Source organism: Glycine soja, chromosome 20 (genome assembly GCF_004193775.1).
Source record: "Glycine soja cultivar W05 chromosome 20, ASM419377v2, whole genome shotgun sequence".
NCBI lineage: Eukaryota > Viridiplantae > Streptophyta > Magnoliopsida > Fabales > Fabaceae > Glycine > Glycine soja.
The window spans coordinates 34593459-34610621 of record NC_041021.1 but is presented as its reverse complement, the minus strand read 5'-3'; the positions used below and the strand labels follow the sequence as shown (position 1 = coordinate 34610621).

At 33.2% G+C, this 17163-nt stretch overlaps 1 protein-coding gene and 1 long non-coding RNA gene across 2 annotated transcripts; both read right to left on the bottom strand.

Moving 5' to 3' along the window:
* Positions 1–5196: 5196 nt before the first annotated feature.
* Positions 5197–8333, bottom strand: LOC114403000. Its single transcript, XR_003664565.1, has 3 exons — positions 8148–8333; positions 5543–8008; positions 5197–5449 (listed from the first exon to the last, which is right to left on the bottom strand). It is a non-coding gene; the product is annotated as an uncharacterized LOC114403000 (long non-coding RNA).
* Positions 8334–10141: 1808 nt separating this feature from the next.
* Positions 10142–12679, bottom strand: LOC114402337 (probable small nuclear ribonucleoprotein F). Its single transcript, XM_028364854.1, has 5 exons — positions 12521–12679; positions 11942–12029; positions 11766–11803; positions 11598–11662; positions 10142–10468 (listed from the first exon to the last, which is right to left on the bottom strand). The coding sequence occupies exons 1-5, from the start codon at positions 12524–12526 to the stop codon at positions 10399–10401; spliced, it is 267 nt and encodes an 88-aa protein (XP_028220655.1). The 5' UTR covers positions 12527–12679; the 3' UTR covers positions 10142–10398.
* Between the last annotated feature and the right edge of the window lie 4484 nt (positions 12680–17163).

Genomic DNA, 17163 nt, shown 5'->3' with positions numbered 1-17163 from the left:
GAAAAAGGATGGGTCATGGAGACTGTGTGTTGATTATAGGGAGTTAAACAAGGTCACCATCAAGAACAAGTTTCATATTCCTTTAGTAGATGATTTACTGGATGAGTTGCATGGTTCCCATATTTTTTCAAAAATTGATTTACGAGCTAGGTACAATCAAGTAAGGATGGCTACTTGTAACATTTCTAAGACTGCATTCTGAACACATGGTGGTCATTTTGAATACCTTGTCATGCCATTTGGCCTCACGAATGCTCCTGCAACCTTTCAAGGCCTTATGGATGTTGTTTTCAAACAATTCTTGAGAAAATTTTTGCTAGTTTTCTTTGATGATATTCTCATCTACAACAAGTCTTCAGATGATCATGTCATACATCTACGGCAGATACTTTCTACTATAAGGGCTAATTCCTTATTTGCTAAGCATTCTAAATGCTACGTTGTTGTCCCTAAGGTGAAGTATTTGGGGTACTTTATAAGTGGAAAAGGGGTTGCCACAGATCCAGCTAAAATTGAGGCAATGTTATATTGGCCTCTACCTCAAACATTAAAGCAACTGAGAGGATTTTTGGGTCTTGTCGGGTATTTTCGAAGATTTGTTCCTAAGTTTGGCATTGTGGCTAAACCATTGAGTGAGATGCTAAAAAAGGATAGTTTTGTTTGGTCTACTGCAACAACATTATCCTTTCAGCATTTAAAACAATTGCTTTTTTCTACTCCGGTCTTAGCTCTTCCTAATTTTTCCAAGGAATTTGTGGTTGAAGTATATGCCTCATGCTTTGGTATAGGGGCAGTTTTAATGCAGGACTCTCATCCCATTGCCTACATCAGCAGGACACTAAAAAAGCAACAGCAATCTCTATCTACCTATGAAAAAGAGCTTTTGGCAATGGTCTTTGCAGTTCAGAAATGGAGACATTATTTACTGCCTAATCGTTTCGTTATCAAGACTGACCATAGTAGCTTGAAGTATATCCTAGAGCATAAGCCTTCAACAGTGTTCCAACAAAAATGGTTGGCCAAGCTCATGGAGTTTGATTTATCTATTGAGTATAGGTAAGGCAAGGAGAACGTGGTAGCAGATGCTCTTTCTAGAATGGAGCCTATGGAATGTCAGGCCCTTATCACTCATCAGATCCAATCTGATCTGCTTGAGAGAATCAAGCTTACTTGGTCCACTGATCCTCATCTTCAAAAGTTGATCTCTGATTTACAACATTCTGTTGCATCTCACAAACATTATTCTTGGCTCAATTATGAGCTCAAAAGGAAAGGGAAGTTGGTAGTGGGCCAGGATCCTACACTCAGACATGATTTACTTACTTGGCTCCACACCTCTGCTGTTGGAGGTTAGTTTGGCCGAAATGCTACTTGGCAAAGGGTTAGGTCTGTCCTTTATTAGAAAGGATTTTTTAGAGATATTTAATTGTTTATACAACAGTGTCTCACTTGTCAGCAGTGCAAATATGATACTGTAGCTTCTCCTGGGCTTTTACAGCCTATACCAATCCCTAGCCATGTGTCGCAACATATTACAATGGATTTTATCGAGGGTCTTCCTGATTCTGCAAGTAAACAAGTCATTTTCGTTGTGGTTGATAAACTCAGTAAAGCTGCTCATTTCATGTCCTTAACCCATCCATATGCAGCTGCTACAGTGGCTCAATCCTTCCTTGATCATGTTTTTAAGTTGCATGGATTTCCTGACACTATTACAAGTGACAGAGACACGATCAAATGTATATTTACAAAAAAAACACTTACAATGAAACAACAACCTTTTGCTTCTTTGATTTTAGTCAGACTGAGCAACACCACAGGACCAGAAAAATGCCTATCAAAATAATCCTTAAACTCTAGAGTCAGTGACTCCCACAAAGTATAACTCATGATACTTCCACTGTGTAACATTAAAAATGAATTATTCATGCAGCTAACATTTCAAACTGACTCAGGTTTCTATTTTTGTAAATAATAATGAATATCATTCATCCTTCATAGTAAATACAACTTTCTTTGGCTTGTCCTACAGATTCCACTGCCCAATCTCAACAACCTCACCAATAACATCTTCACACAAAACCCATCATTAGAGACACCAACGACACTAACATTTAAAGTTGTTCAATAAGCACATATTTAAAAAAACGTACCTATTAAAAAGTCAATGTTGATTGAGTTACTTACAATGTCATCAAACATTGTGAAGTTGTACATTGTTTTAGGTATTTCTGGTATTTCGTGAGGTGTGACTTTAGTTGCTTTTACAAAATTTATTTTAAATCCATGGTGTGTTGCTTTATGATGACCACTATTCTTTTCAACTTCAAAGTTTTGAATAACATATGTGTGACCAACATCAAAAATAACATTGTTAAGTTGAACATCAACATTCCTCATTTGTGCTAGAATTTTATCACCATGGACAATCAACATGAGCAGTGCTATTTTTTAAAAGATTTGCTATAAACAATAATCAACAACCAATACATACAACATATCTGACAAAAATCAGTTAACCTGACCTTCTTGTCAACTAAAATTAGATCAACAATAGACTTAGGCGATCTTGGTATGGTCCACATGTTAATCACTCAAACAGCAATCTTCCAAGTTTCCTTTTTGTCATCTATTTCAGCTATCGAGGTCAACCTTCAAAACATTGCTACAAAAATACACAAATTACAGTTATTCCAAATAGAATATGGATGAAAATCGAAAAACCACAACTTAAAGAAACTGCTAGAAATCCATACCAGTTGCCATTAAACTTTCAACACAAACTGCAAAAATTCCAAATATCCAAAACATGATTGTCATAAAGACATTAAACATTCATTAGGCTAAATGAAGACATATACAGAGCAATACACACTTACAAAGCAAGATGAGTTGTTAACGTGACAATGGTAGAAGCTTCCTACAACATAAAACGAAAATGCACAATAAACCAAATGTTACTACAGTTGGTATGGCGGTAATATAGTAAACACACAGCAACTAAAAAATAAGCGTCGTAACCTTGTTGAGCAACCACCGTTCAACAACCTTTGAGAAGAAATGTGGTAGAACCAGAGGAGGAAGATGAGCACGCATAGATGAAGCTGTGAGATTTCAAATTGGAATTTTAAACATGTGGTAGAAGCCTCAGGTCACCTCGTAGCTCTGGAACCTAGTGAGAAGAAAACTATGAGATTTCAAATTGGAATTTTAAACAAACCATGAAATGAATGAAAAAAGCAAAGGAGGAAGATGAGCGCACGTAGATGAAGTTCAGAATGGGCGATGTGACCTCCCAGGTTTGCTACCTAGCGTCGTAGGAGACTGGCCTATGCATTTCAAATTGCGAAAAATTCGAAGGATTAGCACAAAATGGTGGAAGGAGTTGAAAAAGAATGGAAGCAAAGCAAGGAATGTAGAAGCAAGCATCATGATGATGAATCAAGTGATTCAAGTAATTTGATAATGACAAAGATGATGACAAAAAGCCCAAAGAATGATTTCAAGATTCAGTCAACAAATTCAAGATCAAGTTTAATTTCAAGTTTCATGAGAAGAAATCAAGAAGATTCAAAAATCAAGAGAAGTTTGATTCCAAGATTCAAGAGAAGATGAATTCAAGATTCAAGAGAAGAAATCAAGAAGACTTCACAAGGGAAGTATTGAAAAGATTTTTCAAAAAAAACAAACATAGCACAATTTTGTTTTTTAAAAGAGTTTTTCTCAAAATTTTCTAAGTTACCAGAGTTTTTACTCTCTGGTAATCAGTTACCAGTTTCCTGTAATCGATTACCAGTGGCAAAGTTTGATTTCAAAAGTTTTCAACTGAAATTGCAACGTTCCAATTGATTTCAAAATGGTGTAATCAATTTCAAGATATTGGTAATCGATTACCAGTGTATCTGAACGTTGAAATTCAAAATCAATTGTGAAGAGTCATATCCTTTCATAAAAAGCTTTGTGTAATTGATTACATGGTTTTGGTAATCGATTACCAGTAACAAGTTTTGAATAAAAATCAAGAGATATAACTCTTCAAATGGTTTTCAGATTTTTCTAAAGGTTATAACTCTTCTAATGGTTTTCTTGACCAGACATGAAGAGTCTATAAAAACAAGACCTTGACTTGCATTTGAAGAACAATTATTATTACAACTTTTTCATATATTCTTTTACAACCTTTGAATATCTTTGAACATCTTCTTGAACTTCTTCTTCTTCTTCCTTTGCCAAAAGCTTTCTAAAGTTTTCTGGTTTCCAAACCTTGAAAACAAGAGTGTGCTATATATTTTTCATTCTCTTCTCTCTTTGCCAAAAAGAATTCGCCAAGGACTAACCGTCTGAATTTTTTTTGTGTCTCTCTTCTCGCTTTTCCAAAAGAACAAAGGACTAACCACCTGAATTCTTTTGTGTCTCCTTTCTCCCTTGTCAAAGAATTCAAAACGACACAGTCTGAGAATTCTTTTGATTCTTTCCTTTTCCATAAACAAAAGATTTCAAAGGACTAACCGCCTGAGATATCTTTTGTTTCCCCTTCACAAAGTTTCAAAGGACTAACCGTCTAAGAACTTTGTCTTAACACATTGGAGGGTACATCCTTTGTGGTACAAGTAGAGGGTACATCTACTTGGGTTGTTGTGACTGAGAACAAGAGAGGGTACATCTCTTGTGGATCAGTTCAAGTAGAGGGTACATCCACTTTGTTGTTTAAAGAGAACAAGGGAGGGTACATCCCTTGTGGATCTTTGCTTGTAAAGGATTTTACAAGGTTGAAAAGAAATCTCAAGGACCGCAGGTCGCTCGGGGACTGGATGTAGGCACGGGTTGTTGCCGAACCAGTATAAATTCTTGTGTTTGTCTTCTTCTTCCCTATACTCTTTAATTTCCGTTGTACACTTTAATTATCGCTTTTACTTTTGGTTAAAGTTTCTATTTTTGTTCTTTACTTTCTAGTAAAAACATAATTGAATCTAGTAACATTAAGAAGGATAAGTTTTAATTAGTAAAGGTTCATTAATAATTAATTTAATCCTCTCTTAATTATTATGAGGTCACTTGATCCAACAAGGAAGCCAACAGGAGAAATAAAAAATAGCAAAAAAAACTAGGGGCCGACACGTGCGCTTGCTGGTTGTTCTTTTATTACTAACAATATATTTCAATGATAAACACCTAATCACAAAACAAAGTGTCAATGTTACCATATGACAAAGTCAATTGCTCTAGAGTAATCAAGACACATAATTAAACTAAAACAAGTCAGCCAAGGTTCACCACCACAAGGTCAAATATTCTACAATTATCACAAAACAAAGTGTCACTTAAAGCAAATGACAACACTGAAACAACAAATGAACCCATAAACTTCATTGTCAACAAATTATGCAAAATCCTTCACTAAATGTCTCCATGCCTCCTCCTGACAATGGCATTATGCCCTCCATGTTCACTACAACAGAAACATTTATTTTAATAATCATACACAACATAAGAAATAGGCAACTGTTGTAAATTTAATCATGTCAAAACACCACATACTGACCCATTGTTGGGGTTCAGGTCAAATTCATGAACAACATTGCTCTCCTGACTAGGGGAATAACCCCATCCGGATTGCCATCACCAGTATAATGTTGATTACTGCTACCGCATGATCTCTTGTTATGTCCATTTCCACCACACCTGCTACATGTCTACACCTTACGAGATCTTCCAGATCGAGTCTTCTTGCTTGACCCACATCGATCCTTTCGGTCTAACAACAGGTAGGTCAAGTACTTCTTCGATATCATTTTTAGGTTATGGGTTGACATCTGTTTCTACCGCTAGTACTGCACTATACTTAACCTTCATCCTATTTAGTTGACAGCCAAGTAAATTCATGAAATGATCATAGTCTTCTTGGTCACGATGCGCAAAATCACACACCTGTCTAGATATTTGCACTAAAGTCACGTATTTAGCCATCGAATCCAAATTCCAATAGTTTGAGCCATGAGCATAACATCTAACAATTCCTTCTTTTGCATGTTTTGACCACCTATCCAGCATCAAAGACTTTGGTACTTCAGAAAAGTGTAAATGAAGTATTGCAGCCAATATATGCTCATATGGCAATCCAATTGACTCCATCCTCGTACAAGAACATTTGAATTGAGTTTTTGATGCACAATAGGAAACCTGCCACATTATACTTGTAGAATATTTGAGAACAGTAAAAATAGATAGCATTGAGGTTTCATGGCAATCAACAACCCTTATGAATGATGCTCTATTCAGATAAGGTGCAAATAGCAAAAACATTTCCTTAGTCATGTGCTTTACTGCAAATGTCTCCAAAGAATGATAATTGGTTTCAAACTCAGGCTCACCATTATTAGAATAGAAATTAGCCTCAAATTCTCTAAAACGCAAATATGTGAGGCACATGTGAAATTGTTGGACAAAGTCTGTCAGATTAACCTGTGAATGACAATACTTTACAAGATGGCTATGAAATGCTTCACAGCAAGAAGTAGTGTGTATACCTGCAAAGAAATTTCCCCGGATATGAGGGGGAGACTACATGCTTCTTTTGTCTTAAAACTCCTTCAGCCAATTGTTGTTCTCCAAACCAAATTTCTCCACCATTTCACTCCAAACTCTATCAAATTCATCATCCTCAATTTCTCCCAACATACATCTTTTCAAATATAGCATCATTTCACATTTTTTGACATTACTTTGTGCATTACGAAGCAAATGCCATGCACACAGCCTACGATGCACGTTGGGAAACACTCTTCTAATTACATTTCTCATTGTAAGATCAACGTCAGTTATCACCGAACAAGGGGTCTTTCCATTCATTGAGTCCAAAACTGTTCCAACAACCACACATATGTTTGTTTGGTCTCATTCATTACAATTTGGGCAACAAAAATGGCAGTTTGATTATGATGGTTGACACTCAAAAAAACAACAACGAGACATAGGTCCTTATTTTTCTTACAAGTTGCATCAAATGCCAAAACATCCCCAAACACTTGATAGCTCATAATACTCTCCCTGTCCGCCCAAAATTAATGTTGCAGCCTCACTTCGTCATCAACTGTGTGAGATACATAAAGTAATGGGCCTTTCGAACCCAACTCCCGAAAGAAACTGAAAGCTCCACTCACATCAGTTGATTGCTCCCACCTCTGCCCGCTTGATTGATTGTAAATATCTTTTATTACAAATCCTCCTTCTCAAATCCTCCAGCCGAGTTCACAAATGCTACATAAATGAGTGGAGGTCTAATGTCAACATTTCAAAAATTATCAATTTGCAATATATCAGTTGCACTCATTTTTCCATGAGCAGCTAGCAACGCTGAAAAATTAACACCCAACGCTCCACGATTGTGATCAAAATTCAACTTCGACACATACCACCGCCCATTGTGTATATTCACATAAACACGACACATTGCATCACAACCACACCTTGTTCCGTTCTTCGATCTGTGCTTTCTACAGTTTGGATTCAAACCGTTCTTTTGCTTAAAACCAACTCTGGAGCACACAAAAGTCTATTGCAAAAGTTCACCTTTCTTGTCTCTAACTACATGACTTTTGCAAACAGAAAAACCACTAATTCTAGCATACTAGTAATAAAATAAATAGCCAACTTCCAAATCAAGACAAATCTAACCTCCTAAGATCGTCCATGCTCAAATTTTCCATGTCAAACTTCAAGATGTCTGTAACATCATCAATAACTATGCCATCATCCCCAGCATTTTCTGTAGAACCTCTAACATCTCCATCTTCAACGTCAATTTGAATATCATCTGCATCTTCAACTTCTTCTTTTTCTTCTCCTTCAGCGTCTTCATTATAGAATCCATAGTCTTATGCATCATCCTCATCGTATGCCTCTGAATCTGCATCACCATTTTCTCATACTTCTTCTCTTCCAACTCTATCTTCATATTCATATCCATTTTGAATTTCTTCTGCATCTCCAACCACATCACCCCTCATAGCTGAAAAACAATAAAAAAAAATTATCACATTCGATCATAATTCTATAATACATAAAAACCGAATACAAAATTACATCTACATCTAAAAAAAACAAGTAACCAAAAGTTTCAATTAAAACAATAAAACAAAAAGATTCACCTAATTTGTCTTAAGAACCCCGATGCCCAAAACACTGACAATGTCGCCGACCAAACGCCCACCTCCCCATGAAGGTGTGCGCATTCATCTTTTTACTTCCAATCATATACGTGTTTGCTTCTTTGGATATGGCTTGTGCAGATTCTTTTTTCTCTGTTTTGTTTGGATGAAACTAATACGATTTCAATTGTTATGTCGTTTTAGTTTCTTTGAGTACGTAAACCAATAATGAAGAAAAGAGAATTGTTTCGTGATTGGATTGTATTTGGTTTTATAAAATAAGGCATTTTCTAGCTTTTTAAAATCACCGGAAATTGTTTAATACCCATTAAATACTCTAGGCAAACAATTTCTGATGATATTTAGTTGCTAAAAAAAAGTTAATCACAAAATGTATCTGCCACGTCACTGTAACGGAGAAACTTGATTGCAGAGAAAAATTAAAAACAAAACGGAAAAATAGTTTAAGATAAGACTGATCAATTAAAAGTTTAAGAAGTAAAAACAAAAGTTAATAAATGATCAAATAAAAGTTTAAGAAGTAAAAAAAAAGTTAATAAAAGTTTAAGAACTAAAAATATAGTTTATCCTAAAACAAAGTTGATAAAAGTTTAACAATTAAAAATATAATTTATCCTAAAAAAAATTGTAAGTAACTTAAATTTAAGAAGAAAAAAACATTTTTAATCATTTCAAGTTCGGGTATAAGATTTTCACTAAAAAGTGAAAATTTTTGTACCAAGTCTTTGCATTATAAGTTTTATGTAAACGGTACAAAATAAACGAATGGAGTAATTTACTCCTAATCTTTTGAAAAATGTACTGTCCTTCGATTCCTTGTATTGAATTTACAATGTCTACATTCATTTTGTAACTCTGTACTTTTAACTAATTTTCAAGGAATACTGATCCTAAAAGGAAAACGATTAACATTGTGTTAGGAAGAGGTGGATGAAAAGGAATGAAAAAGGATGGTTGTAAGAAGTGAAATGTAGAGAAAGTGAGATTGTTTATAGATGAAAGAGAGATAGAATGAGAGATGAAAGTGGAATTGTTTGATACAAATGAAAGAAAAATGAAAAGAGATGAAAAACTAGCAATAGTGCATTGTAGAAATGTTAGTCTCGATCTCACCCTTATTTAAAATATATGAAAACCACAATGCATTAAGAATATGTTTGGATGAGATAATTTAAAATTCTAAAAAAATTTAAATTTTAAAAATTTTAAATACTTCAATTGAAATTCTTTTATTTTTAAAATTTTGTGTTTGGATAAAGAAATTAAATTTTTTTCATTTAAAAAATTGGACAACTAATTTTGACACATCCACACCACAAAATGATTGCATGAATCTAGCGCAGTGACGCCTGATCCTCCACCAACAGGGGGGAGCATTGTGTTAATATTTTGAATCTAAACCATGTTATTACACCAAAGAGACAATAACAAGAACAAAACACAAATCAAAAACACAATCAATGAATTGAAATCAAGATTAAGAAACAAAATAAAAAACGCAAACCAATGACAAAATCTGAATCAAGAAACCCTAGATTAGAGAAGAAGAAAGCAAAGATGAGAAATCAACAAACTAGAGAGAGCAACCGAACTGCCAAAGTGATAGTGAGGGAGGGTCGAGCGAGAGTGTGAGGGACGGTCCAGCAAGAGTGAGGAAGGGTCGGAGGAGCAAGAGAGTAGCAAGAATTTTCAAATTCTCTCCTTTTTAGTCGGGAATTAAAATTCCTTAATTTTAGTAAAATGAAATTTTTGTTTAAAATTTCTTAAATTTTAAAAAATTTCAAATAAAATATCCAAACACCAAATTTTATCTTAAAGAATTTTAAATTCCTGTTTAAATTACTTTTCCTGTTTTAAATATTCCATCCAAACATACTCTAAAAGATTTACTTAGAATCACCTGAGGTATGTGAATATCTATCAGTATTTTTCTCCATACCAGGGCTTGATTTCTTCTGAAAACACTCAAATAATAGGAGTATGATTAAGGACGACTTATCGATGTGTTCAAATGATATTGATTATTACATAAACAGAGAAATAACATATTCAGAAGCATGAAAATAAAATAACAGACAACTTGAACATAGGCACCCTATACACAAGCGAGTGCATCATTTCAAATCTCTACACATAACTACAAAAAAACCTACATTTAAGTTAAGATACAAAAACAGTAGAAAATTCGAGTTCATTTTATGTCATAGCCATTAGCAGCTTTTATCACTATCTAGTCTTCTGCAACATCTTCGATTTCCTCATCCTCCGGTACTCCTCGAAGGTAGAGAACATTGTTACATCTAGAAATACGAAGTCACAGACAATGAAATAAGATATTTAAGATATGACTCTCAAAGTAAGTCAAAGTGAAATAAATCTTAATTAGAAGAAATAAATTATACAAAGTCAGCTCAAAGGAGGAAATGCATATATTAGCTTTCTTGTTGTATTGGATTTTATATCATGTTCAGAAGTACAAAAAACAACAAAATGTTGTAGCATTATAATAAAAAATTTATATACAACATGACACATATACAAGGATTACAGATAGGACATCAATCGGCATTGGCAATAATATTTAGGTGGTGTAAGCAATATAAACCAACTTCAAATCACTCTTTTCAATTTAAACAACACGATTCAGAAACCATATACCATGATATCTTCTACCTCCCAAAATATGTTACAAAACCGAGTGAAAAAAATGATTATAAATTCTAGTTTCAAGTGTTCACAACAATGTGAAAACATAGTGAAAACTATAATGAGAATTTAAACTGCAAACTGATTTGAAAAAGATTGAATATACTACTATCCAATCCGATTAAAAGCAAATTGAACTAGATTGGATGATTCAGTTTCTTGACTATTGCCATTTAAAATATTTCTTTAACACTTCAACATTTTTCAAATAGCACAATTTAACTTGTATATTTTTTTCCCTTCAAGCAAATGGTTTGCATATTTTCTTAAAAGAACTAGCTACTTCAGTAACTAGTTTGATTTCTAAGTCACTAAAATATACAACAACAATTGATTGTAATAAAATGAGTTTGCTTATCTCAAGTAATGGTGTGATTTAATCTTTTAGTACCTAAAAGACGAAAAAGGCTTCAAGCATCTTAAGCAGTGATACTAATGGTCTTTTCTATAAGGGATGGTCACTTGATTTTATTTGCGGTGGAACAATAAAAATACGACAACAATCATAATAATACAAGGGGTATGGTTGGGTTCAATTTAAAAAATGGAATATGAAAACAGATTCGAACTTTAGGGTTTTAGGGGATTTTGTTATTGAAGATTTTATTGGTTCAGTTTTTTCTTTCTGACTTAAAGGCTTGGATTAGATTTTAAAACCTCCTATGCCTTATCAAAACATAAAAAACCACTACTAACAAATAGAATAGTTGATGTGGAATTTACCTGATTAAAATCTCTCCCAAATTTCCAGTAAACTGTCCCTCAATGTACTCTTCAGTGTTGGCCAGCTACAGAGATATTCACAGATATTAAAACCATAAGCCCAGAGCCCCAAGTCAATGATCATTCATATACGGAACAAACACCTAAAAATTAATTTAGATATATAACCTGCAAGTTCATGTAGGAATCAACGGAAACGAGATAGCCTGAAAAATAAAATAACACAGTGAATACATGATAAAAAAAAAAATCATGCACAAGCTAACGATTAAACACTGAAATGAAAGTGTAACAGGGAAATAACAGTAGAACAATTGACTCATTACAAAGCATCATAGTCATACCCTTGTACTCCATTCCCCACTTGAGTTTCACAATTACGGGCTTCCCAGTCAAATTGTTCAAGAAAGGCTTGGGGTTAACTGGAATAGTCTGCAAAAACAGGAAGACCAGAATAAATTGAAAAATAAGGCACAATTAATCACATTGTGTGACCTTCTACACTCAATGTGAGCATTGAAATCGCTCAGCTTTTTTACCAAAAATAACAAAATACAAAGTATCCAGGTCTCCCAATAACCAAGCAATTAGGCTAATGAGTATTAATACCAAAGGAGGCATAAATACTAATTACCCCTGCGCTAAGAGACCTTTAAATCAGAAAACCAAAACCTGCACCAAGAACACGAATCTGGTCTTGCTGAAACATATCCCCACACCCCGATACTGCTAATTAAATACTAATGTACCACATAATTCCAGTAAATGAACACCCCCCCCCCCCCCCACCCCACATAAAAAATACGTGGCAACACCAATATCAGCATAGTAAACAGGCTTATACGTTGCTGCCAAGATGATTAAGTGAATGAAATAAAATGGAAGATAATTAAGTTCGGGTAGTGCAAGAAGAAGGTACTCACGGCCATTGCAGAATGCTATGCGAGATCGAAATCGCTGAAACCTGGAACTTGAGACAATGACAGAGCTCGAAGCGGTAATTAGGGTTTTGTACCTCAAGACCCAGAGGGAGGAAGGAGTTTGGGATATGATTCCGGTTTTTTTTGGAGAACCCATTGGGCTTCTTTTTTTATTATTAGACTCGTGTTATTTAACCTCTCCTGTTACTAATGCACCTCCCTTGGGTAAAGAAAAACCCCAACATAATCTCCTTTCCAATATTGTGCATCTGTTAGTAAATATTTGTTTTATAGTTTAAAATTTATAAATATATATTATTTATATTAATTCTATTTTATAAAATAAAATATTTATTTTAGAATCTATTACGTAAAATTAGATTTTTTATTTTTCTAAAATTTTGTTTTAATAGGTCAATGTAATTTGTTACGTTTGTTTTGGCACCGGTAAGTTGGTTTCCAACGGTCAGATTTTTGTTGTTGCATAAGAGAGTCTATGTCTATACATATTTATTTCCTCCTTTCTAGAAAACACACAAGCAAAACAACAATTTGATTTCTTTCTCCCTAAATTTTTTTATTCCTTCTCTTATAAAAACTTATTTTTGAGAGCAAGAGCATTGGTATTCAGAAGGTTGGGGGATCCTTTCGCTACACACGATCAGAACCAACGGGTTGTCCTATCTTGGGCGAGGAGTGCAATCAAATTTTCCTACTAGTGCAGTAGAGCGTTTTCTCTCTAAGGATAGTGTTTGCGCGCTTCAACCCAGGCTAATTATTTATTCCCCTAATTTATATTTTCTTTGTTTTATTGCATGATATAGTGCACTGTTGATTCATGTTTTGTCAATTAAAGTTATTTTGTTACTGTTATTTGTTATTTAATTAAAGGCTTTGCATTTTTTTCTTATTTATTTCTTTTATTTTATTTTAATTTTCTAACAGTTTTAGAGAAAAAAACTACTTTCTTCTTACATAGTCTTTTGTGCAGTAGCATTCTGTTTTATCAAAATATTTGTCATGAATATGATTGAGTCCCTTTCTAGTAAGTCTAAAAAATTAATGGATGAAAACGCAATGTATTATGCTCCATTAAAAATGTTTTATTATATTATTTCATTTCTTTAAATTTTAAATTAGTGGGTGATTGCTGGAAAATATTTTCTTATAAATTTGGAATTTAAAATTAAAATATATTTTCTTTATCAATTATGTTTGTTAAAGATAAAATGCTTTTAGAATTAGTTTCAGTGATAAACTAAAAGCATCTCACTACTTACATTCTTATGTTAGGAAACTATCTTTTATTTGGTCAAATTCCTTTGTGAACGTTACAAGTCTTTAAAATTAAAAAGTTTGTTGTTTGGTTTTTAATTTCTATTCTTTAACGTTATTGTTATTGCTGTAAGTATTTTGTTGTCACATGTTGGTGACTGATTGTCTCTCTATATATAGCTCATTGATAAAAAAAAATAAACATGTGAAAATACAACACACAAAACAATAACATGAACACTTGGGTGAAGCTTTATATTCCACATGTCATATTTTCTTAATAGAGTACCTTATAAAAAAATTGAAAAAAAAAACCCTTATGAGCTATGGAGAAAAAAAAACCAAATTCGAAGTATCTTAAAGTGTGTGGGTGTTTAATAAAGGTTAACATCCTTATTAATAAGAAAAGAAAAATTGGACCAAAAATAGTTAATTGTTTGTTGGGTATTTTTTGCATAGTACTACTTATAGATTCTTGGTTTTGTTAATTCAGAAGTGTCCGAAATTTCTAATGGTACTATTATGGAATCTAGAGATGTCACTTTCTTTGAAAATATTTTTCCTTTGAAAAATAAATTGTCTAAATCTGTTTTTGATACTTCTTGTTCTAATTTATCATCTTGTAGTAATGCTAATAAGGACTTTGTTTTTGAACCTAGGAGGAGTAAAAGATCTAAAAAAGTTAGGGATTTTGATTATGAATTTTGCTCTTTTCTACTTAAAGATGATCCTAAAACTTATGGTGAGGCCATGAGGTCTATTGATGCACCTTTTTGGAAAGAAGTTGTTAATGATGAAGTGAGTTCTCTTAAAACTAATAAAAATTGGATTTTTGATTCTAATGAAACAAAATCGACAAGTGATTATGTATTTACTTTATTTAGATATTGCTACTAGTGAGGCTGAGTTTCTTAAAAATTTGTTATGTGATTTGTCATTATTGAATAAGCTTATACCTCTTATTTCAGTGCATTGTGATAGTCAAGTTTCTATATCTAAAGTTACTAGCAAAAATTTTAATGAAAAAAGAAGACACTTAAAGAGTGAGACATAAGTCTATCAGAAATTTGATTTCTTATGGTGTCATTTCTCTTGACTTTGTCAGGTTAGAAAATAATATTGCGGATCCGCTTACAAAAGGGTTGACGTGTTAACAAGTACTTGAGTCGTTGAGGGGAATGAGACTAGAGCTCATTATTTAGTTACAACAATGGACACCCATCTCAGTGTGATTGGTGATCCCATGAATGGAGTTCAACGGGTAACAAAGAAATTGTTTGTTGACTAAAGTACACCAAAATAAAATTTTGCAGAGTTGTTCAGTTTCTCATTCCTATGACGAGGTGTATAATAAATTGTGGCAATATTAAGGTTGAGGTATTTATATATGTGTATTTTTGGTATAAAAAAAATACCTCTTAATGAATCCGATGACAATTGTTGTAGGGGTAGGGGTCACAAACCACTCTTCGAGGATTCACCTAGTGAGTGTGGTGGTGGGGTCGCCACTGTGAGATATGGGCTAATCTCTAAGTGACACTCACGAAACAAGATACATGCGTAAGGCCGTGTAACGCGCTACCACTTATTAGAACCTAAATGAATGTCAATATTGTAGGGATTGTGTACTAAAGTCCGGTTAAAGAAGGTGTAGTTCAAGACAATTAAGTCACTACATTTTTTTCGGGTGGAAGTTCATAAACACTAGGTATAAGGCTCAAACCCGGAAGGTTCCTTATACTGAAATACAATATCTCATGCTCTTTCTTTTACGTTTGTATACAAATTATTTTAAAAAAAATATTTTAAAATTTTAAATTATGTGGGGGAATGTTAGTAAATATTTGTTTATAATTTAAAATTTATAAATATATATTACTTATATTAATTCCATTTTATAAAATAAAGTATTTATTTTAAAATCTGTTACTTAAAATTAGATTTTCTATCTTTCTAAGATTTTGTTTTAATGGGTCAATGCAATTTGTTATATTTGGTTTGATACTTGTAAGTTGGTTTTCAACGGTTAGATTTTTGTTGTTGCATAAGGGGGTCTATGCTTATATATATCTCTTTCCTCCTCTCTAGAAAACATACAAGTAGAACAACAATTTGATTTCTTTCTCCCTAAAATTTTCTCTTCCTTCTCTTATAAAAACTTATTTTTGAGAGCAAGAACATTGGTGTTTTAGAAGGTTGGGATCCTTTCACTGCGCACGATCAAAACCAATGGGTTGTCGTATCTTGGGAGAGGAGCGCAATCAAATTTTCCTACCAGTGCAGCAATGGAGGCGGCTTCTCTCTAAGGATAGCGTTTGCGCACTTCAACTCAGGCTAATTATTTCTTCCTCTAATTTATTTTTTCTTTGTGCTTATTGTATGATATAGTGCATTGTTGATTCATGTTCTGCCAATTAAAGTTATTTTGCTATTATTATTTTGTTATTTAATTCAAGGCTTTGCATTTTCTTCTTATTTATTTATTTTATTTTATTTTAATTTTCTAACAGCATCAACTCGGTAAACACAGCTTTGGCGTTCTCGCAGGGAGAGCCTTCTTCCTAGTATTTTATTTTTGTCACGTGAAGTCAATTAGGAGAAAAATGTGATTCCAATTATAACACTAACGTTGGTGGAGCCCTATAGTTTTGGATAGGGTGTTGATGGGTCCAGTTTGACTAAATGGTATCCAATCAATCATAAAGAGGTCTAAAGTTTTTAAAGTATATAATAACTAAATGTACTCAAAAAAGATCAAATTGTAAAAATATTTGACTAATAGAATTAATGATTTTAATGCTAATGTGATATTTTTATTTTAGATAGAAATAAAGTTTGATATTAGCATATGGAAATATAAACAAAATCAAGGCAGAGATAAAAATAACTTCAAAAAATCATGGGTGGTTTAATTTAATAATTTAATAAATTTTATGAGCTAAAAATTAGTAATGTGTTTTGTATTTAACAATTAATTTATATCTAATAAATTAAATTATTGATATGGGTGAAGTCAGGTTCAAAAAAATAGAACTTGTTATCCAACTGGGCCAACCCGTTCAAGTCGGGTCTTAATCGGGTTAGATCGAGTTTGACCCAAACATTTCTAAAGGGAGTTGTTATTGGAACTACTTTCTGGGTTCTTTTTAGTTGTAATCCAAAATTGCTTCTTGGATGAAAACACAATGAAATCATATTTTCGTTACCTATATGGGGGTGAAAAAAACAAATAACAATGAAAACACAATTTCGTTGTACCAGTGTACAACGGAATTGTATTTTCATTGTTAGTTAAGGGGTGGAAAAAATAAAGCAACGGAAATATGATTCCATTATATAGCAATGTACAATGAAATCGTATTTTTGTTGCA

Coding starts and splice junctions, on each gene's coding strand:
- LOC114402337 (XM_028364854.1), bottom strand. Junction 11,804..11,941: donor GTGGGGAATGGAGTACAAGG/GTATGACTATGA, acceptor TTTATTTTTCAG/GCTATCTCGTTTCCGTTGAT. Junction 11,663..11,765: donor ATTCCTACATGAACTTGCAG/GTTATATATCTA, acceptor ATATCTCTGTAG/CTGGCCAACACTGAAGAGTA.